Genomic DNA, 25222 nt, shown 5'->3' on the forward strand with positions numbered 1-25222 from the left:
AAGATGAAATTGATAGCGGATGTATCCAGTCAGTGTATTACCACATCCCTCTCTGTCAGAGCATTTGATCAATCTGTGACATAAAAAGGAAATGTCAGTATCATCAAGCAGAATAAAAGGCTGTGGTCATTATCTGTCTGTTCATTATCAGTATATTAAAAGCACTGTCATTCTTCTACAATTCGTAAGACCATCAGCTATATACACAGTGAGGCTGATGAATGTATGAGTGTATGACCTGATTCATCCATGTCCGTGTGATTTGCTCAGTCTGTCACATGTTCTTTACATTCACAGACTTTTTTGTTATTCCATCAGCATTAATAAATGCCCTACATTTTCTTAAATTAACTATAAAATTTCATCTATTTCAAAATTTCATTTGATCATTAATTAGCAGACACCGATATTTTTTTTAACCTCGTTTCGGCACCAGTCCTTTTGTAGGGTCTCCTAGGAAAAATGAAATGAAAAACAAAGAATTAGTTTCTTTCTAAATATAATTTTATCCATTTTTAATCATTTTTAATTTTAGTATTAATTTTTTTTTTGAAGGGAATGCTAAACAAACTTGCTGGTCTCTGGCGTTACCTTGTGCTTCAGCAACACAGCCTCACCATGGTGACCTCCAACACCAAAACTGCCTCTTTCTAAGTAACATAAAATAACATAAAAATAACAACTCTTAGGGGAAAACAACCAGTGAACACAGCATTCACCACAGACGGCTTGATCCAAGGACAGCTGGAGAAAGACCATTGAGGTAACTGTCTTTTAGATTGGAGGTGTACAACATATACTGAAGATTGGAGCTACTGCCAGTCTGTAACAGTTGGGAATAAATAATTTCACAGAAGTGGCTTTGTGTTTACTTCCATTTGAATGCTGATTTCTTCCAATGATGATTCCTTGGTGACTAGAAGCATTGTGTGACATTTTGTGCTATCAGCTGTGAAAAAAACCACTGCTCCTTGCCTAGGTAATACAGGAATATAAACCTGTCACGGTAGAATGGGGTTACCTACACATTTGTCATGCTATGAGATGAGTCATGACTTCTGTAATCTATTACATCCAGTGTCTTGCTAATTCAATCAGTCAGCCTCAGTTTGAGCCCAAAGAAATGCTGGAAGGCAGTGAGGAGGCACAGGAAAATACAGATACAGCTAACAAACCAGAACACTGGGCACTCCAGAGCTCTATCAGTTTGCAGTGCTGAAGTGAATAAATACACAGATTTGAAATAATAGTGAAGATCTCTTAATATTTGGATGCAGAAAAAGGATCAAATGATAAAATCATGTTACAAAGTAAAATCACTGTCATGTATCACAACACATACAGAGACATCTGTGGACATTAAAGTGAACAAAAAACCTCTGTTGCTGGTGTTCACAGACAAAATTTTAACTATGTCTTCTTTATTGAATAGGATGCCTCATGCTTACCATTTGGTTGAACTGATGCTAGGACCTATGTGCTCATAGTGCATCCTGGGAAAGGTAACTTAACCATGAAGGCCAAGAGAGAAAGGGTATGAGGAAATAAGAGGCTTTGAAGATAACTGCTGTGTTGGTAACATTTCAAGGGAAAAGAAATTACTAAACTTTAATTGTTGATTCAGTAAGCTAAGAGGAAGTATTTTGATTTGGGAATGTCAAAACATTTCATTTTCATAAGAGATCTGAAAATTAGATTTACTGAACAAAATGGCCTCAACTATTTCCATAGTGTTTGTACTATTGCAGTTAGCTTCAATAGATATGAATTGAGTGAGAATTCAAATGAGTGGGATTTCTCATGACAGAAAACCAAACTTTTTACCAATGTGCATATTCATAAACAATCTTTTCATTTCTCTGAATTTAGTTTTTCTTCAGAGTTTTATCTTCTTCATTCAAATGAATGTTATCAACTCATCCTCATATCTTCGCTACATTAACGAATGAAAGAAATGGAATCTAAAAACAAGAAAGGAAAAGAATTATGCAGAGCTCACTTTCAACAGGAACACATTCTGATTGCCAGAATACTGCAAGGAAATTCAACTTTGTTTTTAGAAAAGCATATTAAAAATTATGTAGAAAAAAGAAAAAAAAATTGTAGAAAAAAGAAGAAGCTTTTCATTCTTCTGCCTGTAAAGGGAAGATGCCTAAATCATACAATCATCTCTGATGTTCTGAAGTACTCTCAACATCTATGCCGAAAACATGCTGCAGGGATCCTCATTTCTTCCAGCTCTGATTTATGCATTTTAAGCCTTCCCGTGTAAACACGGGAAATGTCTTTGAAAATGCTTCAAAATGCTGCAGCTTGTGATGTTGTTTTCCAAATTCTGTGAAAAAAAAACTAACCCAACAACTGGGATAGTAACTTATTTCTAGTATATACTCGGTCTTCTGCCTTCAGGGACTCCCAGCAACCAATGCAGAGCAGTGTTTGGAACACAGTGAGGATCTAGATCTCTCACCTTTGGACCTTTGGCAATTTGCTCTGAGCTTTCTAAACCGTTTGCCTCAGCTGCTTGCTACAGATTATATAAATGAAGGTCCAAGTCAGAAGGCTCATTCTCCCTCTGAGGTGGTGGTGAAGAGGTGAAGAGGGAGGGAAGGAAAAGAAAGAGGACCAAGAGCATCCAGGGCTCACCATGGGCCCTGTGCAGCTCTTGCTGCTCTTGCTGCTGCTCAGCAGTGGTGTTTTCACACGTAAGTACCATCTTTTATGTCAGCATTTTTTGCTGCTTTATTTGTGAACTTGTTAAAATAAGAAGAAAGTGAAAATCCACAGGACTGTGGCTTATAGAATTAGAGATGGAAAGAGTGATAAAGAGATCATCTCTTCCCCTTCTTGGGCTGGGCAACAAGAGGATCCCAATGCAGGAAAAGTCGCAAATGTTGTCTTTTGACTGTTTTTTGATCAAATTCAATGGATTTTTTTTTTTTTTTTTTTTTTTTTTTTTTTTTTTTTTTTTTTCAATTTATGAGAAGTTGATACAGTTTACTTTGTCCTGATTGTTTTTCTGTAATGTTGTTCCGTACTCACCTCCATGGAAGTGCTGTCACTTACAATATAGACTTACTCCAGCTGTTGCTAGCCCTTTTTGTGTGTGTATGTGAAAAAACTGGAAGTGATAAAGTAGAATGTATTTGGCAGGTAGCACTTACATTTGAAATACAGTTTTCTATTGAAGGAAGACAGCCATCAGTAGTAGTAATAAGAGAACTAGGTTAGTGAAGTTCTCTTTCTAAATCAGAAAAGACAGCTAGGGTCAATACGATGCTGCATATTGTGAGCAACCTCTTTGCTTCCCATGAAATGGCTTTTTAGAATATGACTATGTAGTGTTAAGATTTCAGGAATCTTAGGGAAGAGGGTGAGTCTGGCACCAGGGTTTATATGCAGATTCAGGGTTTATATGCAGATACAATTCAGCATCACATTCTGATGCTGACTGGAGTTTTGAAGGATGCTTATTATTAATGTAATTACTATAACTGCTATACTACTGTACAGCAATCAACCTTCTGTTATGGAAGCTTGGAAAGTCCACAGGGACTATTCTGAAAAGTTCTGGCATTCATATGTGAAAGTCCAAAGAATGATATATCAACACAGGAGTGCAGCAAACGTAACTACAGTACGCTTTATTCTATTTAAAATAGAGTGATATGGGATGTATCTAAGATATATTGGAGAAAATAATCCTTCTTAAATTGAATGGACTTCCAGTAAGTGTTCTTTTCCTCCAAATTATGAACTCTGAATATTCACCTATATTTTCTACACACACACACACACACACACACACACACACAAATTGTTGGAAAAGTTTTGGTTATAGAAAATTACAGTGTTACTATCAAAGTTGGCATTTTTTCAGTGTACAAAATGCAAATTACAGCATTCATCCATTCTGCAGTTTGTCTGTACTCCAAATTGACTAAAATTTTACAGTAAGCAAACTGCATTACGTGTGTTGCATTTCATCTGTCTGCCTATAAATTTTGTGCCCACTTTTAAAAAATTTCAAATAACACAGAGCCTTTAAAAATACTGGTCAACCTAGAAGATGATCCTGAGGTTTAAATCAAAGCAATTCAATGTAGTGAACTGAAGATCCTACTTTCAGCTCATCGTTCACAATGTCAGACAATTCATGTAATACTCTTTAAACTTGACTCTGTGTCATCAATGTTAAGCATATTTGTTATTTATGTCAGTGCAAAACTACAGCAATTTTGATATTCATTAGAAAGATCTTGCAATGAAAACTATTTCCATTTTTGTTTGCATAAGCCTTGCTCTAAGGCTACAAAACTGCTTGTGCACTTTTAATTCTTGTTTTTTACTATTTACAGAGGAAGAAACACCTGAAAACGGAAACCCAGGATGTTCAAGTAAATGATTTCTTGCATCTGCTTTTGCTGTCTTACATTGCTGTATTAGCTGAATACAATCTTCAGAGTTTTTCCTATTCTGTAAATTTCTTCCTCTGAAATAACTAAAACAAAACTGATGATATTCCAAAGTATTTATTGTCATTTATTTTAGGTAATTAATTATCCATAAAGCTTAGCCCTAAGAATATCAGAAGTTTCATAAGATCATAGAAGATGAGGTGGTGTTTCTAAACTTTTTAAAGTCCCCTTTTAAGAAACTTTACTTTGTTCATTGTTTTGTTGATTTCTTAATTGTCACATGCAAATTTCTTACTCTGGAAATCTGTTTTTATCAAATCTTAAGCTTTATTAATGAGGTTATGTACGTTACAATTACATGGGCTGAATCTCACTTCTTACATACCCATCACATTGTCTGCTTAGCCCACAGAATTGCACTTGGATATCTAACTAAATACCTGTAGAATAAATCATCAACTCTATCAGCAGGAACAGCAATTCCTAAAAACAAGTCCAGACTCAGGAAATGCTGACTTTATGCCCTATCTAACCTGGCCCTGACTGCCTGGTTAGACACGTAATGTTCCACTGAAGGGTCAAAGTATCAAATGGGTTGTTTTCTTCATTGTCCCTTTTAATCTTCAGGCTTTTTTTCTCTGCTTGGATACTTCAGCACCATCTCCAGGCAACTGAAGTTTTTTTCAGATGCCCCAAACGAAGACTTTTCTGGGCTTCATCGCCAATTTCTTGTGTATTTTTTATATAATAAATTCTTTGTTGTTTCCATTTCTCATCTTGTCATTTCCACATTCCTTTTCCATTTATTGCTGTTTAAAACAGGAAATGAATCAATAATTGTCCTTTTGGCTTCAGTGTAGTACATAGTGACATTGCGAAAATTTCTGAGCATGTACAGTTAAGCAGTGGTAAAGTCCAGGACTGCAGAAAGTAACAGGGATAGTGGTAAATTTAAGGTTAATTAGATTACTTAATTGACTTTTCAAATGTTTGCAAGATGCTGAGTGCTAGATGATACTTATTTTTAATTACATTATTTCTTTGTAGCAATTTCATTAAATTCAGTTAAAGCTTATAAAAATGGTACCCCAAGGAGGAAATACAAAGTGTCATAGTAATATATTATTCTCTTTTCTAAGTATGCGAATCTGTGACATAAATAGCAAGATCTCATTGCTATTGCCTTGTGACATAATAAATATTTTATAACAGAGGAGGACTATGCTACATTCATGGCAAGTGCTGGAAAGTAAAGCCATAGAGATTTGATGGTGGGTGTGTGGGTTTACAGCAAGATAACTTTACCTTTTGCTTCTGTAAAAATAGATCAAATACATTTTGATAGTCACAAATGACCACATAGGAGCAATTTAGGAAACTGCTTTTCACTCAGCATCACAGTAACATCACAACCCTGTGAGATGCTCAGTCCAAACCGAGGGAATGATAAGGTTCTGCTTCAGGTACAACTAAATTGCTTTGACGCTGTCACCTAACATGCCCAATCATATGGTTAGTTTAAAATGATAGCTGTAAATATGGTGGGGATTAACTGTACCTGAGGACATTATGTGGCCTGCATTCCACATTCCAAACATCAAAAGCACATTATATCCCCGAATTTGACAGTGAACAATTTTTTTTTTTTTTTTTAGTGTCTGTTACAATATTCATAGAATCATAAAATCACCAAGGTTGGAAAAAACCTCTAAGGTCATCCAGTCCAACCGTCCACGTATCACCAATATTTCCCACTAAACCATGTCCCTCTGTACAACATCCGAATGTTGGTGCCTCCACCACCTCTCTGGGCAGCCCATTCCAGCGCCTGACCACTCTCTCAGGGAAGCATCCCCTAACATTCAATCATTCCTGCCTGTGGGATTCAAAATTATAGACAAATTGCCTCTGAAAACAACAGGCACATGTTTAATGCTGATTAAATCCATTCCTTTGAGGAAGCACATTATGTTTTGTGGTTTCCTTTGGTATTAAGAGAAACACCTTCATAAATCCTTCCTCCTGCCTCATCCTCACTCAAAAACTTGGTGGTTTTGTCTTGCACTGAATGATCTTTACATAGCTAAAATCTAATTACAAGAAAAATAGTCTGCTCTAAGGAAATTCCTTGACTTAATATGTGAATTGATTACAGCGGATCAGTGGTTTTAGGAAGATGTTCTGTAGACTCAGGTGAAATGGTAATGAGGAATGCTAGATTTGGTGTCCTATTCTTTTCCATGTTTATTTACTTTCAGTCCTTTTCATGTTATATGGAGCTTCTTGCATCTTCTTTGAACTATTATGTGGAAATCTTAGGTGAAATAAATCATTGTATCAGCAATTTTAAAACTTCCATTTTATTAGTTTAAATAGAACAAATTGAGTCATTTTTAAAACAGTTCTACATCTTAAGTTTTCTGGTGGTTCTGTCATTATCTTTAATGGAATGTGATCTCATGGCCAGATGGGGTCATATTGTCAGCACTCATAATATAGAGCTGTGGAACCAAAAACTTAAAATTTCCAACTAAAAAAAATTGTCTAAGCTATAGTTTCTTTAGAACTTATCAAGCTATTCTTTGTCTATGAACTCCTCTATAGCAAATGTACAAGAAAGTAGTGGGACAGTTTGCATGTTTCCTTCATGAGTGCTATACATTTTAGTTACACATTGATATGGATCTAGATATGTATATCCTACCAAGTGATGAAAACACTTTTGTTTTCCTAATTGCAGAAGATGCAGCCCGATTTAAAAGCCTTAGAAAATATGTTTACTTATACGAAGCGGAAACATCAAGTGGGATCATGGGAACAACAGATTCTCGAAGCGGTTCAAAGATCACCTGTAAAGTAAGGAAACAGGAGTAAACACAACTCACTGGACTGTGTATCAACTAATATACTTGACAGCTGGGTAAAATTATTATTTTGAAAGGCACTCATTGAGAGTCCTGAAGAGTAACTCTCCCTATTCTAGGCAGAATATTCCTTCATACCACTGTATCAGAGCTTTTTGTCCTGTATTTTTAAGGGAGAGGATGAAGACCTGGTAACTGAGCTTTCCTTGGCTACCAGGTTGAGTGTACATCAAATAATTCTACAAGTCAAACTAAAACAACTCACTGATGCCATCATAACCAATTGGTGGTAACCATCAAGCCAGGATCCATACTGTAGGGATAAAAGGCCCCACTGGGCATTAAACTAATGTCTGTCCCAAACCCCCTTCTAGCTTCTCCAAAACATTCCTTTCACTAGTTGTTTTTTTTCCTGCAATTAAATAATTGATTTTTATTTTTGGCTTACAGTATTCTGACGTGCAACAGTAATCATTACAATGACACAAGTTTTCAAACAATTATTCTAGTACTGTAAATTTTCAACACCTAAAGTTGCTTTTTTAATATGCGTATAGGACACTTTGTGCCATTAGTCAAACCGATACTTGTTCTCAAGTCTTCTTCCTCAAGCTACCTTAAGCTGTTGAGAGCACTTTGACATCTTTCACAAGAGCAGCTGTCAGCATGATTCTGACACTTTGCCCAACGCAAGGAACACTGTGTTTTCAAGACTGGAGCTAGGTGATAGGGGAACTTGTAATGAAAAAAAAAACCAAACAGATAAACACATAGTTTGTATTTTCAGGTTGAGCTGGAGGTACCACAGCTGTGCCAGTTCATCCTGAGGACAATGCATTGCTCCCTAAGGGAGACATTCGGTGTTGACAGTGAAAGAAGAGCCATGCTGAAGAAGTCAAAGAACTCTGAAGACTTTGCAAATGCCATGTCCAAGTAAGAAATATCAGTTATCAGTAACTAATTCATCAATACCTCTAGTTTTAGCACTGAATGGCTGGTAACGTAACAGCCCTGACTATACTTTTCCAGGTTTAGGACATGCTGATGATAATATGGCAGGTTTATATTCTGGTTCCATAGCAATTCTCTCCCCATTATGTTTGAGGCCAATGCAGTTCTACCAGGGAAGCTTTTTTTTCTAACTAGAATTTTCACCTAGAATGTCTTTGTAATTTTTTATATCATTTACATCATGAAACTGTTGGTTAGTTCCCTAAAAGATTGTTGTAAGTGGAATATTTGTTCTCGTACACAAATTCTCACATGACTGTCTGCAGCCATTTTCCATTGCTGATACGGTACAAAGACTGTGCAATAGAAAGGCATTTGAGACTGAAGTCCGGATTTCCTACCATGATCTTTACTGACCTATGCAACTTATCTTTTCCTTGCTTATCTACTTTTGAAGCTTACTATTACTCCCTCCACCCAATTAGTGCCCAGTGCCTGGTAGTGTATGCATTATTTGTACTTCTTTTTGCTTATTGCAGTGTCTCACACTACACTCCCTCGTGTCTCCCAACCCATAGATCTTAAAAAACTTGGGAGAGTGTTAAAATATATTTTTCACAGTGGAGTTTTTATTTAAAAGCCACAAGTAGTGGCTTTTAGTCTTTCCCATCATTCTGTAGATAACTGCAGTAGTTAATAATTAGCTCAGTCTAAAAATTTGCTCATCTACTATCTGAATTGTTGCAATTCCAACTTCCAGCCATTGCTCCTGATATTTACTTGTCCTTACATGACGTAGTCTGGTGATACCAGAATGTCCTTGGTTAGAATTTTGCTGGGAAGGACCTACTTTAATAATATATATTTTTTAATAGTAGTAATAACAAATATTAAATAACAATAGACCAAGAGAAAACATGCTGCTTTAGGTATAGCCTGTTAGTTTAAAACCACGCCTTCCTGGGTGGTTTTAACATGATTTCATACTAATGTCGGGGATTTTTTTGGCAGACATGAGCTAAAATTCAGCACTCAGGATGGAACAAAAGTCAAACTGTATCCAGAGAAGGATGAACCTCTGAATGTCCTCAATCTCAAGAGAGGAATCATCTCAGCTCTCCTTGCACCAACGGAAACAGAGGAAAACATAAAAACAATTTCCATGGTAAGAGTTTTGAAAAGCATTCACTTTGTTTTCTTAATAAGTGGAATAAATCTCACCTAGTAGAGTTATTCTTGATATAATTTTCGGAAGACCTGGAAATTCAGATAACAGTGTGTGCATTTCTGCCAGAATAGAAAGTGTCTGATGACATCCTTAAAGACACTGATTCCTTTCCTCCTTCTAGGATACCGTTTATGGAAAGTGTGACAGTGAGGTTGAGTTCAAATCCAGAAGAGGAAGTGTTGCAGAAGATATTTCAATTAACAGGAACCTGAAAGCCTGTGACAACTTCAGTCCAATCAGAGATTATGTCAGCCCTGTTGCCATTGTTAAAGGACTAGTAAGTATACCACTAAAAAGTCTGTAATATAACATTCTTCTACATCGCTTAAAAAGATAAGCAACTACTAATTTTGTATTGACCTTATAAAAGGTTTTCTGAGCCCCAATGTAAGAGCAGCCTGTGGGTTTGTTGGCAGTTAGTAATGAAGAACAGATGCAGAGAAAAATAATGTAACTATCTTTGATGTTTCTCTCATGAATTCTTGGAGGAAACCTTGTAATAGTTGGAGTTGGTACTGTTGACTGCACAATGATCTATCAGATTATATACAAAATTTTTATTTTGTGGGTCAATATTCTCAACATTCCCACTTCATGTAAACCATATAATCCTTCAACACTCAGATATGTCTGTGATATGCAGGAGAGAGCTCTAAATCTCCTGAAATGGGAGATTCATGATGGGAGCCCTTCAAAAGGGCTGACGACAGCAGGACTAGGGGAAATGGTTTTAAGTTGAAGGAGGGAAGATTTAGGTTAGATGTTAGGGGGAAGTTCTTTACTAGGAGAGTGGTTAGGCCCTGGAACGGGCTGCCCAGGGAGGTTGTGGATGCCCCGTCCTTGGACGTGTTTAAGGCCAGGTTGGACGGGGTCCTGGGCAACCTGATCTGAATATGTATGTTGGTGGCCCTGCTAGGCAGGGGGGTTGGAACTACATGATCCTTGGGGTCCCTTCCAACCCGGGTGATTCTGTGATTCTGTGATTCTGTGATTCTGTGATTCTGTGAAATGAATGTTTTGACATGCTGTTCAGGCTACTTACAAATCCCTTACAATCAGATGCAGTTGCTTGCATGAATATTTGCAGATTTCTTCCTGATACCACGGCATCTGTGCTATTCAGTGTTTTTCCTAAGAAAAAAAAATAAAAAGAAGAATTCATATCATTCTGAAAAGCACATTTTATAACTTCTGCTACTTCTACACCTAGCTATAGAAAACTTCAAAATGTGTGTAAGAGTGAAATTAGAAGGAACATCAGTTGTGGTGAGGGTCCTGAACTACTCTAAAAATTACAAGCTAGTTTATATGAACTAGTCCTATATTCTATATAATAATATATATATTACATATAAGAATATCATGAAATAACTACTATGCCAAACAGCACAGTGATGCCTGAGGAAAAATATCTGTGGGATTTTTGCTTGTAGAGAGACTTACGTTTGCTAGTGGCACAATTTCCTTTTTGCATGAGAATGATTACAAGTTATGCACCATCCAATACACTATAAGATTTAAGGTTTCAGGAAAACTAGCAAACTATGAAACTGTTTCCTATACTATTCAATAAAATAACTGCCAATTTTTTTTCATTTTACAGAACATCCCACTATCTACCCTTCTTAGTAGCACTCAATCCTGTCACTACAATATTGATGCAAAGAAAAAACATATAAGAGATGTTGTCTGCAGTGAAAAACACCTGTTTCTGCCTTCCTCATACAAGTATGTTGATCACTATTTATAATTACCATTTTAAAATAAATATTCATTTTAGATGCTAATATATCAAATTCTGCCTTGACTTTATCCCTAAATCTGCACTTTGTTTGCAAGGATGCAAGAAGTGTAGGAAGATCCCTCAAAGAATTTTACTCAACTAAAGCACTGAATTTTTGTTTGTTTGCTAGAAATCAGTATGGTATGATGACAGAAGTCAACCAGACACTGAAGCTTGAAGATAATCAGAGGATGAGTAACAGAAATTTTGATGGAGGTACAGCTGCAATTCTAAATAAATGTCAAATAGATGAACTAATTTTTTTTTTTTTTTCAAACACTGAATTTGTTGAAAATGTATTTGGGAACACAAATGATAATTTTGAATGAATCTCCATTGACTTAGACAGAAAAAAGATTTGGAGACAAATGTGAAAAAAAAAGTTTAAAAATACCTTGTAATTCTACACAATCTTTGTCTTTTTAATTTTGAAATTAATCTTTATGATTAAAACATTCTGTATAATCTAAATAATGGAAAGTAATTCTAATCTTTTTGAACATGACTTTAACAAGACTTTTTAAATTAAGCGTAATTTCTTTTGTAGCTTCAGTTGCATCAATTAATATACGTTCGGTTCTGAAATGCCCTTCTTTACTATGCAATTGTTATTGCATTTTCAGAGCATGATTTTTCCTAAGATATACTCACTCATTAAAAGTTAGAAAGGTGAACTCTGCTAGTATACAAGGTGCCAAGGAAATGTCTTAATAAAATTTTCAGATGCTTTATGCAAATAAGTATCATTATTCTACTTTGGGGAGAATTGCATTTAAATTCCATTTATTTTTACAAAATGTTCAGTTGTTGAACTTCAACAATTGCAGTATAAGGCAATCTAAGCAGTTGATATTAATTATATTCAGTGTAGAGAGCTCCTTGATCAAGTAACGAAGAGTGTTATTGCTTTAATTCCTAGATGAACTGGAAGAGAAAGGGCTTGCACTGGAAAGCACAGATGCTAAATTTTCCAGGCAGGGTGATGCTGTTTTGAAAATTCTTCAGGAACTGCAGAAACTCACCGCCTCCCAGCAGAACCAGCAGAGAGCAAAACTCTTTTACAGATTTGTTTCTGGACTTAGAAGTTTACACAACAGCACTCTTGGCTCTCTTGTACCAAAGATGATGGAAACTTCAAGGTATGTTGCAGCAGTTCCAGCATGTGTCGATGCCATACCAAAATAATTCCAAGGTTGATGATTCACTGCACATTCTCTCAAAATGTAGTTTAAATAGATATCAAGATTGTCCCTCGGAAAGATAGGTTTCATATTAATAATCTAGAGAGAGAAGTAAGAGAGCAAGACCTATGAATATTTTTCCATCAGAAGTGCTCAGATGCTAATAACTTGAATATTGAATAAATGAAAACAGTTTAAGAATTTAAATAGACGTGAAAGTTCCAGACATCTATGAAGTACTAATATTGCTTGATCATTACCTGATCAAATCTTCTCATTTTAATGAAGAAGCGGAACTATAAATTAAATTGAGTTGAATATAAGAGTGTAGGGTTTTCCTCCCCACCACCAAGCCAAGTGTATATGCCTGATGCAATCCAGTAAACATGTTATTATGGCCAAATATCTTTGATCTAGTTTTGCTTAAGGACAATGAATTCCAAGAACACAGTTTTGAAAATGAGATTTTTAGAGCCACGTAAGGTCACAAACCTTTGGTTTGACATTGACCTCCACTCCCAAATCCTACTATTCCTGTCTTGGCTGGATTTCAGGGAGTTTATGCATACTTTATGTCCTCAGTCTCTAGAGACAGAGATTCAATGTATTGAATTTGTATCAATAAATCAATGATTTATAATTCATTGAATTGAATTCAATGTATTATAATACTGAAAGCATGGAAAATCTCAAAGTCATGAAAAAAAATAGATATGTCTGTGTAATTGTAGTACTGTTAATATTTTTCATATTGTTTTTATCTAGTCATGTATTGTCATAATTTGCAAAATTAAGCATCTTCTTCCTGATTAGCAATTGTGTGTTTTACTTCTGGCCATACATTTACCAGACATTTATATTAACAGACCTAAGCAAACATGTCAAATGTTTCTTTCAATCATGAAGCATACAGGAATAACTGCAAACAAAAAATTCATTAATTAAAGCCATTGCTTTTCCTTTCAGTTCCATCACGATTCAGGCCCTGATTCAGTGTGGGACTCCAGAGTGTTACAGTGCAGTCCTTCAGATACTGAGAACTGGGAACGTGAATCCACTTGTGGTTGACCTGGTCACGTATACCCTGGGACTCTTGCCTTCTCCAACTCCAAAGAGAATCCGGGAAATGCTTAACATGGCCCAGTATCAGCCAAGTAGAGCTTCCTTTTATGGCTTGAGTCATGCTGTTACCAAGTAAGTAATGGCAGCATGTGATTTTACAAAATAGCATCAAGAGAACATTGCGGTGTGTAAACTATAAGACTAGTCCTCCTGGAGAGCTTTTTTTTTGCTATTCTCTTGAATTTGTTCTGCTGAAATAAGAGAATAAATAGACATTTCCCATTTTAACCATTTGTTTCTAATGCATTTTTTTGCTTCAGGTTTTATAATGAGAAGATGATTGTGACAGAGGAAATAACAGATGTTGCTGACTTCATGGTATCACTGCTTGGCACTGAGTGTTCTGGAGATGCTGAACTCACATATCTCACACTTCGGGTATTTTTATTTGCTTCTTTCCTTACCATAGCACATATATTACCTTGCTTCTGTTGGTGGAGAAAAGAAATTAATCATCTTTCTTTGTTTTCATCACTGACAGGCTATTGGAAACATGGGTGCAGTAATGGAGAAAGCTAAACCCAGCCTGAAGGCTTCTCTTAAAACATGTATCAGAAATCAAGCTGCATCACTTTCGGTTCAAAAAGCAGCCATACAGGCATTCCGGAAGATGACCATTACAGAAGAGGTAACGCACAAGAACTAGCATAGCATGTGTTCAGTTCACCTTCACTGTTCACAGAAATAATTGAATAAAATAGGACACTCCTATCAATTCACAATTTTGCTACCTTCCTTTTAGCTTCCTGCTCTAATAGAACTTCTTTAGTTAGTTTACCTCTTATCCAGATGTCTGAGAAATTTGTCTGATTCAGTGAATGTTACTTCTTTGAGGAGAAGCTGCTTTACATGGACACTTTGAGTTTAAATGGGAAATTTCCTGCAAGTGATTTAAATGGAATTCTGCTTATTTGAAGCTGGGTTTAAATAAGGAATTAATTCAAATCTAAATTAATTTACTATGAAAAATCAGGTTGCTATTTCATACTGGCACATTGTTATCGTTGTTGTTCACAGTGTTGCTTAGATTTATGTTTACATTACAATGGCATGACAATTTCAACATCAATAAGTTCATCTCACCTAAAAGGTTAGATCTTGTTAAGACGAGGCTTAAGGAGCCTGGGAACCCAAAACTGTGTGAAGCCCACATCCTCAGACTTACTTCCATTTAAGGCATTCAATTTTTTATTATTGTTACTATTTATTTTCAACCTATGTTTTCAGTTTTCCTACAGCTGGGCATTTGATCACCTTCTTTTCCTAAACTGAATGACAAAAATTTTAAGTTTTTTCTGCAGACCAGAACACTTCAGATTCCCCTGCAAGAAAATCATTTTTAGAAAAAAACAAATTAATCTGCCAGATACAGAGTAAGAAAATCTATTTTAATAAAAACATAATTTCTGTGAAAAGATCTAAGAAACTGTATCAGAATATTATCAATGACAAGACTTTGACAAGTTTTAGAAAAAAAAAAAAGATACTATGTAATTATGCACTCTTAAAGAAATTACATACTTGAAATGATCTCATGCTGTCTATTCCCAAAGGAGTATGACAACCTTGTTATGTTTATGTAGGATCGTTCAGCACTTATGAAAGAATTCCAGGAAGGAGATGCACCTACAGATAAACGTCTAGCAACCTATCTGCTACTGATGAAGAATCCTTCCCCAAGTGATCTCACAAAGATTATGAGAATCCTCACAAGGGAAAGGAACGAGCAAGTGAAAAGCTTTGTCGCTTCACACATTGCCAACATCCTAGACTCTGACGAAGTAGGCATTGAAGAGTAAGTAAAATTTTGTTATCTACTGGTCTCCAAAGAAGAACGAAGTTTTTCCATAACTTCTACTTCATAACTTCCATAATAATTAGTTTGATTTAGTTTAGTAGTGTGAGTTTTGTATGGGTTTTCTCTTATGATTGATTGTTTGTTTGCTGGTTTGTTTTCTTTGTTTGAAGAACATCAACTGAGTAGATCTGCAGCTTTTTTAGGGCAAAGCTGCTCTTGCCCTTAGACTTACTGTCAGTGTGTGCAGAGAGCTAGCCATCTATTCAATCACCTCAGTTGTATGAACGTCTGCAAATGACTCAAGATATCTCTCACTTAGGGATAAAGATTTTTTGCAATTCATGCTGATCATATTTGCATTGCTGTCCTTTTTCCTAGTCTAAAAAGCCACGTTGAAGAAGCACTGAAAGGAAACGAGGTTCCAACAGCCAAAGATTTCAGAAAATTCTCACAAAATTATCAAGTTTCCAAAAGAGTTTCTGTACCTGGCCTCGATCCCATCTCTGCCAAAGTAGAAGGAAATGTGATATTTGATCCAAACAGATATGTTCCTAAAGAAACTATGCTGAAAACCACCCTGAATGTGTACGGTTTTGGCCCAAGTGATATCTTTGAGGTACAATTATCAAAAGCCTTTGCTAGCATTCATCTGTTTTCTTTCTCACTTCTGTTTGCTTATAACAACTTTCCATGAATAATGTATTGTTTTTACAAGCTTTGAGAGAAACCTAAAGATCACTGTGCTTACAAGGAGACTTTCATTTGATCTCAATGGGCTTTAGAGCAAGCCATCCGTTATGTGATGTCACTTGCCATTGCCTGGATGGACGACCCTGTTGGAGTTATTAAAGGCCACAGCTAGGGTAAAATGAACCCATCTGTAACAAATGGACTTCACGCTAATGAGTCATTACTGGCACACTGAAGTACTCATAGTAGATTCTAAGCGAGATGCAGCCTATGTGTAGGTTTTATGTTGGATGTGTCGCCGACGAGAGAAAATTAATCATAGTATCTAGTATTCTCTTAGCTTGCATATTTTCCCTTAAGAATCATAGACTTGTAGGATATACTGTAAATGCATTTTTTGTTCCCCAGAAAGTCTGTTGGTTGTAAAGGTACAAAGAAGTGGAGAACGTCTCTTAGTTATGGCATTGTTCTGTTCGTTTCAGCTTGGCTTGGATGGAAAGGGATTTGAACCAACACTGGAAGCTTTGTTCGGAGAGAAGGGATTTTTCCCAGATACAGCAAGCAAGGCCCTGTACTGGGTTGATGGCAAAGTGCCAGAGCAGGTTTCCAAGGCTCTCTTTGACTACTTTGGTTACTCCCACGATGGCAAGCAGGATCAGGTATAGTTTGAAAGCATTCTCTGTGCAGCACAGCAATCCTATATTTACATAGTAATTACAGCGCTTATATGTTTATTGTATATGAACTTTCTCCTTTTCTAATATGCTAAAATGGAAGTCCTTAATGCTGTTTAACAGTGTTCTTTCTTCATGGCTTGTGGGATGGGCCTTTGTCTGGAGGAAGAAAAAATGGCAACGCTAACTGATATTCAGTGTGTTATTATTCTAGATACATGACCTTACGGAGTTCTCTAAATCTATTTAACTACTTTCTGACTGAATTTTCAGGACATCACTAAAGCAATAATTCTTAACCTTGAAAAACTGATAAAAGAATTGAGCAAGAAGGAAGCCCCTGAAGGAAGAGCATTTCTGCGAATTCTGGGAGAAGAGCTTGGGTACATGAAACTCAATGATTTCAAACTGCTGGGAAGCGTGGTTCTAGAGTGCTTTAAAACTCTTCAAAGAATTCCTGAAATGGTATGTTTCTAATTTTTCAGCATGTATTATTCACCACTATTTCTTTTTCTGCCAGTTGTTTATAAAGTTCTGATTTCATTGATATATTATATGAAGAATGTACATTTGATGACTACTCTGGTCACTTAAAATAAAAATACTTAAAATGAAATATCTAAATTTAGTCTGAAGAACTCTAAGGAACCCATGAATACCTATCAATAACTAAGTAGAATGCTTCTTGTAGATGGGTGAAGGAAAGGAAAAAAAGGAGGGTTCAAATATTATTGCAGAATTGTGATATATTGTGGAACAATTCCTAAAACCTCAGTGCTAGCCAGTATGGTATATTACTGATTTTTTAATTGTGAGATATATATATCAATATTAATTAATATTACATCATATTAAAAAGAAAATAGAATGTAGTACAGTTCAGAAATATGTAGTAAAACACTGCTTTTGATGAAGTCAAAAAGACATTTTGCTTTGACTTTGGGGAAGCCAGAATGTTACATATTATCTAAATCAATTCACATTCAGTTGTGGATATCAAAGCAGGTGATAAAATCTAGTATCCAGCATTGATTAGTTAATATTTGTTTCCTTGTTTGATTCACAGATTGCACAAGCCATCTCAAGAGGTGTTGACAAGGACTTATTTGTCCACTATATGTTTATGGACAACGAGTTTGAACTCCCAACTGGAGCAGGTTTGCAACTGAAGTTTGCCTTGTCTGGAATAGTGACGCCTGGGGCCAAAGTAGCTGTGAAACTTCATCAAAAAAGTGTAAGTCTCAACAGCTCTCTTTATTTTGTCTTCTCTTACTACTCAGCAACCTCATTTAGGGATTAAACTGTTTACACCAAAAGAATTTTTAAAACTATAAAATACTCCTGAAATAAAAAATAACTTACTCATTAGAGGCCTTCAGTTAATTCATGGATAAAGTTTACAATCAAATGAGAAGTAATGTATAAAGTAAGTCAAGTATGTGATATAATGATATTTATGAATTAAATGCATTTTAATAATCCATTACAGCCAATTCTTCTGCCTGCGTATTTCTCTCTCCATGATCTCAAATGAGAATAGTGCAAAAAGCTGCAGCATGTGAATTTGGTGTTCAAACAAAACAGTTAATAAAAATTTTTGATGTAACTAAATTAAAGTGAAAATTTTGCTTTCCAATTAAAAGAGATATTAGAAAATGAGCTAAGTGAAACTTTTCTACAAGAAATATTTTAAAATTTAAAAATTTAAAAAATTACAGTGAGTGTGGCACAAAATACCATTCTCCAGTTAAAATTTTAAATGAAATATTTGGAATCTTTTTTTCAGTTTTTGTAATTATTTTGTTCTATTTTAGACAATATTTTATATAAAGTCTTCAGTAGTTTCAGTTCACTAAACTTTTTATTTGGGAATGTGTGCAGTATTTAAGTAAATTTTTTTGAAGGCCTTTAAGGTTGTTCTTGGCTGCCATTACATTATTTGTGGAATGTTTTCCAGAACTTTGCATCCTGTCCCTTCTTGCTGTAATGGTGAAACCAAAAGCTTGAAAAGAAGCTGTTTTCTGCTTAGAGAAATTGAAATCTTTGATCCAAAGTTTTCAAACACTTTACTCATTGTTTTGGAGAATTGCTATATTTTCTCTACAGTGGAAAACTGGTTCTTGTTTTCAGACTTAAAGATACGCGCAAGTAACTTCATGTACAATATCTTTCTGCAGAATGACTACTTCTGTGTAAGGTTTCCCAATGCTATAATCTTGCTGTATTTGCTGCATGACAGCTGTCACTTACTTGCTCCGTCAGCTGATTTGATTTGGGAATCAACTTTTTGAATAGCAAAATAAATTATACAAAATCTACCTCTAGATTATCAAGATTGAGGACATTGTGTTCTAAAAAGTATTTTGGGAAAATGAAATACATTATTTTGCTTTTATTAAATAGATGCAAGCAGAACTCATGGCTAAACCTTCAGTAGCAGTTGAGTTTGTAACACATCTGGGAATAAATATGCCTGAATTTGCTAGAAGTGGCGTGGAAATGAATTCCAATATATTCCATGAGTCTGGAATTGAAGCACACGTTAGCATGAAGGCTGGACAGCTGAAATTCAGCATTCCTGCCCCAAAGACACCAACAAAGCTCCTCAGTATCAGGTAATGGGAAGTGAATGAGAATTTTGAGATGTGTTCTTCCCTTTTCTTGATTTTTCACTGTGATAGAATTTGAGAGATTAGGGCAGATACAGGGAAATTTTCAGTTTAGAAAAATCTCAGGCACTGTAAAACTGGGATAACTTTTCTTGTAAGATAAGTAAATATTTTAGGAGCCAGGCCTTGAAGATTCTTTTATTTGTCACTATTTTCTGTGACTTCCAATAAGATACTTACCATTTCTATTGCTTTGATTTCTCTCACATGAATTTATTGTATTAGCAGTGCCTGGTTTTAAGTGGAATTTAAATGAACGGCTTACATTAACTGGAAAGGATATGTGGCTCAACACATGAAATTATAATTATCGCTAATAATGCTTGTAATAATAGTAATAATACACTACTTGATCATTTAACCACCAGATGTCATTTCATTAAGCCCCTACCTCAGTTATTTTTATTCAGAGCGTAACGTTACTAATAGAGCAACTTATGTGCAAATATCTGAACTCCTGGGAAAAAATGAGTTGTTTTTCTTTTCCAGCAACACACTACATTTGGTGTCTCCAGCCAAAACTGAAGAGATTCCACCTCTGATTGAGAACCGAGAATTCTCAACTTCGTGCAAGCCTTTCATTTCCGGTCTAAATTTCTGCACTAAATTACTGTACTCTAATGCCAGTTCCATGGAGGCAGCTCCATATTATCCCTTGACTGGAGAAACCAGGTAAGTTAGGAAAGCTTTGACTGTCTATTTTGGGTTAACTAACCTTCCCTCTTGGGGCTTATTATTGCATTACCCTTTTAGCTAAAACTTACCTTTAAAAATATTGAAATGCAGACAAGCTTGAGCAGCTCAGAAAGAGAGCTATTAAGAATTGTCTGGTTCCTCCTGTTTGTGGTCATAGCAAAATCAGTTATTTACAAGACGTTTGTTTACTCCTCCTTCAGATTTGAAGTTGAAATAGTGTCCACAGGGGAAGTGAAAGAATACTCTGCAAGTGCAAACTATGATCTGCAGAGAGAGGGAAATGATCTGGTAGACACATTAAAGTTTGCAGTACAAGCAGAAGGTAAGAGTCTGAAAAAGAAATATGGTTTAGCTCTGTTTTGATCCGTATGTCACTGAACTGAAAAAAAGATTTTTATGAATAATACACAGTAGAGCTATTTATGAAATAATACATTCTTTTGACACCCAATCACTCTAATTTTTTTTCGTATTTGCATCCACATTACAAATTTTTCATAATTTTGTATCTCTAAAAATTTCTTCATGAGATTTAAATTAAATTTGGATGTCAATGAATGAAAGAATGGAAAAGGAGAAATTAATGATTTCTACATAAACAATAGGAAAATCACAGTTCTGATGAAATATGAAAGTAAAGTATACAAATGGAGAAAAACTGCATAAAACACAAGATGTGTTTTTTTTTGTTTTTTTTTTTTTTTTAATGAGAGACCCATTCAGGCTTTCTTTAGATTTTCAGAATGGTATAATTTCCAACTGATTCTATTTTTTCTCCTTCTTAGAGAAATCCAAAATGTTCCATGGTCGTGAATAACAAGACTATATTATATTTTCCAGGTGTAAAGCAGCATGAAGCCACACTGACCTTTAAGTACAATAGAGACAGGAAGATTCTGACCAGTGACGTCTCCATTCCAGATGTTGATGTTGACTTTGGTACTAAATTCAGAATCACTGATGAATCTGTTTCTGGGAAGAAAGCATATACCTTTGTAATAGACTTTAATAACAAGAAGATTTCTGAAGTTACTCTTACTGGACAAATAAGGTAACTCAGAAGACCACTTTTTCAGACTTTTTCAGATATCTTTGGATACAACTGAAGTTTTTATTGAAGGTATAAATTTTTGGAAAATAATAGCCCAATTTGGATATATTGCTCATATATATACAGATAGACGTATAATATTGTCATTCAACTCCCCTTTGAAAATCCTTGAAATATTTTATTTGTAATCTATCGCATATACATAAATACACCTAATATACCAAGTGATCCTTTCTACCACGTTTTTGTGTAATTTGTATTGCAAGTTTTGAGAGGTGGTTCTTCCATGTTTCAAACATAACTACAAGGATGACATTTTGCTAGAGTTGTTGCAGGTGTGATGTTCCAAGGATATAAGCAAGGCAAAGTTTGTACAGAGAGGTATTAGCTTTTACTAGGTGTATTCAGCTCTAACAAAGTTATTGCATCTCCCCATGAAGGGTCCTAACAGCACTCAATAAGCAACAAAACCAAAAATAGCTGAGAGCTTCCTGTAAAAATTCCCACGCTTCACGATGAGAATATTTCCGGGAACATCTACAGGGGAGCTAACAAAAATGTTCAGCCTGCCAGGGTTTCTAAAATTGTCTGCCTCACAAACCCATGGTGAAATGAGCTGATCACATTCTTTAATAAACCTCAATCTTCCATGGAATTCTGTGATCTTGATGGTGCCCCAGGGAGTCTTTGTCTTTGCTGTTCATGCAGAATTGCCTCTGATATCAGTGGGAGTTTTGGACAGATGTCAGGGACCTCAATTCCCTTTCATTTGCACTAACATAATATTAGAATTTTGCTCAAGTCAACAAAGTTACAAGATATAAAATAAATGTGGGTAAAGGAAAATGAAGCCCAGTGGCATAATATATCTTGTCAACTGTTTTGTTTTTATCTTATTCATGGTCACACTCAGTATCCTTAGCAGAGAATTCAGCTTGAGTAAGGAGTTCAGAATTTGGTTCAGATAGAATATTACCAGACAGGTAGATATTTCCTTCAGTTTCACTATTATGGAATTATACTGAGCATATTAAGGAATTAATATTTTGTGCATCCACACAGTCATATTTTAACAATTTTCCTTAAATTCCCAAAGTAACCAATTGGAGCTGAAGACAGTCACTGACTCAGAAAGAACTTCACAAGTTTGATTAGTTCTGTGTCTATAAAACCTATTCTGCTTTTTACACTCTTTTTAAATGCTGAAATTGCTCCTGAAACATAAGTAAAAGAGTAGAATGAAATGTTGTATATTCACATTTACATTTCACTTTCACAGATATGCTGGAATGGAAGAAGCAATGCTAAGAGGCACCGTTTCTATTCCATGTCTGCAAACTGAACTTAGAACTGAAGCACTGATTAATTATTCCCCCACCAAAGGATACCTTCAGATGAGCTCAGCTGTAGAAACTCATGGGAACACAATTTCAAAAAGAGTACTTCTCAGATATGGTATGGGCAAAAACATAATTCATGTGTACAGACTTTAAATGTAAACACCTTGTTACCTTTGTTTATATTATATCCCTAAATAGAACATAAATATTACCAATTTTACCTTTTTTTTTTTTTTTTTTTTTTTTTTAATCCATTATTTTCAGATTCTGAAAAAGCTGAGCTAGAGTGGAATTCAGGTGCCACTGCTGCTGTGGGCAGAATGTCTTCCAGCTTCCAAGTTGACTTTTCAGACTACTCAAAGACTTTAGAGAAATATGCCAACGAACTGCTGGATCGGAAAGTCGCTCTTACAGATATGACAATGCGACATATTGTATCGCAATTTGTTGTGGTATGTTTCAGTCTACAGTTACAATTACAGTATCAGCATGTAGTCCTCATTAATTTTTGTGTCCCCAAGGGAACCAAAACTGGGACAGTTTTGTAAAAGCATTCAATTTGAATAAGTTTTACTTTTTCAACTTTGGTCAAGCCAAACAATTTATCAAATGCCTAGTGCTATATGAATAGTTACACTGGATTTCAAATAATTTATATAACTTGTGAAAGGTTAGGAAATCCTAAAACATGTCATTTACTTTGTACCAACAGGCAACCAACACCTGGCTGCAAAAGACATCAAAAGATGTCCCCTATGCCCAGACTCTACAAGCCAAACTAAGTGGACTCCAGGAACTGAACATTCAGAAGATTAAACTGCCTATTATCTCCATTCCTGAGGAACTTTTCCTGAAAAGGTAGCTAGAGAAATTGTGATAAGCAATGAGCAACAAAAAGAGAGACTGACAGGCAGATAAATAGAATATTTCTTCTGTCACTACAAAATTAAACCATAAACCAGCCAACACAATCTAGACATTAAAATGCTCATGTACAGTTGATTTCACTGCAGTTTCTAGAATATATTGTTCTTGCCAATTAGTGTTCACATTGCTTCACTTCCTATGCATAAGGATTCAAGGAACAGTTTTGCTTGGAAATATTTAAATTGGTATGCCCACAACTACTGCTGAGATAAACTGAAGCATAGTTGTACAGCTTGCTTATGAGCCAGGAAAACACTGATGGAAAAAATAAATGTAAAGTTTAAGATTGCATTATAAAAACAGATGAGGAGCAGCATTGCTTGTTATCTCTCTTTGTACTGCTTTTCCATGTAGTTTTACAGTGGTAATATGAAATGTTATATCTCTATTGGTTTCACTGTGTTCATAAGCGAAGTATTAAGAAGGAAAATATTTTTTCTCCTAAATTCTCATCAGCAGTGCACACTAGAAATTTTCTGAATGTCTTCAATTTTTGTTCAAATTCCTTCATTTTGAGGATCCTTTTCATGCTTCTGCATCTTTTCATGAATGTGCATAAGGCAGATTTAGATTCGGATTCTTAGAGTAGAAAATCAAATGCAAGATTGAAAGCAATTTCATATTTGACCGCTTGAATGGCACTCTGTACCTGTGAGCTTAGGTTAGTTAATCTCTGAACAAGACCTAGGAATGCTTGAATTCTAATCCTAGGTCCTATGGAAATAATGTAATTCTGGACTGCTCAATCTCTCAATTTTATTTTATCTCTCTGATAAAATAAAAGGGAAAACATTGACAGAATTCACCATTGTCAAAAATGCTTTGAAGATAAGTGCTGTAAAAATGTTGGTAGATTGTCATTACACTTCTCTCTAAATCTAAAGTAAGGATACAACCATTTAAGTAAGCCTAGTATTCTGGGATTAGTAGAAATCATTTCTGTGTATGTCATGGAGTTGCAAAATTTTTAACAGAATCACTTTTACTTTCTAGTGAAGGCCGGATCAAATACAGCTTCAATAAAAACAGTTTTCTAATTAATATTCCATTACCATTTGGTGGAAGATCATCCCATGACATAAGAGTGCCACAGACTGTTAAAACACCTCGTCTGGTAATAGAGTCTATGGGAATAAACATACCATCTCAGGAATACAGAATGCCAACATTTACAGTTCCAGAATCCTATCCTCTTCTTGTGCCTTTATTTGGTGCTTTAGAGGTCTCCACTAGTGTGCACAGCAACTATTACAACTGGACAGCAGAGTACACTTTGGGAAATAGCAGCACGGAGAAAACATCCAGAATAGAAACTACTTACACTGTGAATGCTGATTCTGTTTTTGAGCTACTATCCTATAACATGAAAGGTAAGAATATGTTCTGATTCTATAATACTGCCTAAACTATTTTGATGATATGTACCTTTTTTTTTTTTTTTTATGCATCCTGTATCACACCTTCATTTTCACATTGCTTATTTAAAGAAAGAGATCCTGTAATCTCTTTGTTTTTAAAGATGTTATGTGAATTTGTTATTTAGGAACTAAAGGTGAAGTCAAATAATCCATTCATAACGGATTTATAATAATCCATCTTAAGGTGTATATTTTCCAATATATTTCATACTGAAGTACAGTTCTTCACAACTGAAGGCTTGATCAGATAAATAGTTGTATATTTGACTAGTTAAGTGTTTTCAAAATCAGGCAGGTGTGTAGCTGCCAGTTTCTTCTCTCTATGTGTAGATATGTATATAAAATATTTTTTATCATTTGTGTAAGTCCACATACTGACATTACCATATAGAGTTAGTCCAGATCCAGACTA

At 35.3% G+C, this 25222-nt stretch overlaps 1 protein-coding gene across 1 annotated transcript in view; it reads left to right on the top strand.

Moving 5' to 3' along the window:
- Positions 1 to 2562: 2562 nt before the first annotated feature.
- The window catches only part of APOB (apolipoprotein B), a 36523-nt gene continuing 13863 nt past the window's right edge, over positions 2563 to 25222 (top strand). Inside the window, exons 1-25 of the mRNA XM_048935056.1 lie at positions 2563 to 2705; positions 4359 to 4397; positions 7159 to 7274; positions 8070 to 8215; positions 9245 to 9398; positions 9583 to 9738; positions 11065 to 11189; positions 11375 to 11460; positions 12164 to 12383; positions 13392 to 13619; positions 13808 to 13925; positions 14029 to 14175; positions 15131 to 15342; positions 15724 to 15961; positions 16518 to 16694; positions 16983 to 17174; positions 17776 to 17943; positions 19113 to 19324; positions 19868 to 20050; positions 20275 to 20396; positions 20915 to 21125; positions 22405 to 22580; positions 22730 to 22917; positions 23178 to 23323; positions 24386 to 24762. Of these exons, the coding sequence (XP_048791013.1) occupies positions 2648 to 2705; positions 4359 to 4397; positions 7159 to 7274; positions 8070 to 8215; positions 9245 to 9398; positions 9583 to 9738; positions 11065 to 11189; positions 11375 to 11460; positions 12164 to 12383; positions 13392 to 13619; positions 13808 to 13925; positions 14029 to 14175; positions 15131 to 15342; positions 15724 to 15961; positions 16518 to 16694; positions 16983 to 17174; positions 17776 to 17943; positions 19113 to 19324; positions 19868 to 20050; positions 20275 to 20396; positions 20915 to 21125; positions 22405 to 22580; positions 22730 to 22917; positions 23178 to 23323; positions 24386 to 24762 (4195 nt within the window). The 5' untranslated portion in view covers positions 2563 to 2647. The remainder of the gene's footprint in view (positions 2706 to 4358; positions 4398 to 7158; positions 7275 to 8069; positions 8216 to 9244; positions 9399 to 9582; positions 9739 to 11064; positions 11190 to 11374; positions 11461 to 12163; positions 12384 to 13391; positions 13620 to 13807; positions 13926 to 14028; positions 14176 to 15130; positions 15343 to 15723; positions 15962 to 16517; positions 16695 to 16982; positions 17175 to 17775; positions 17944 to 19112; positions 19325 to 19867; positions 20051 to 20274; positions 20397 to 20914; positions 21126 to 22404; positions 22581 to 22729; positions 22918 to 23177; positions 23324 to 24385; positions 24763 to 25222) is intronic.

This window comes from Lagopus muta, chromosome 2 (assembly GCF_023343835.1).
Source record: "Lagopus muta isolate bLagMut1 chromosome 2, bLagMut1 primary, whole genome shotgun sequence".
NCBI classification, from domain to species: domain Eukaryota; kingdom Metazoa; phylum Chordata; class Aves; order Galliformes; family Phasianidae; genus Lagopus; species Lagopus muta.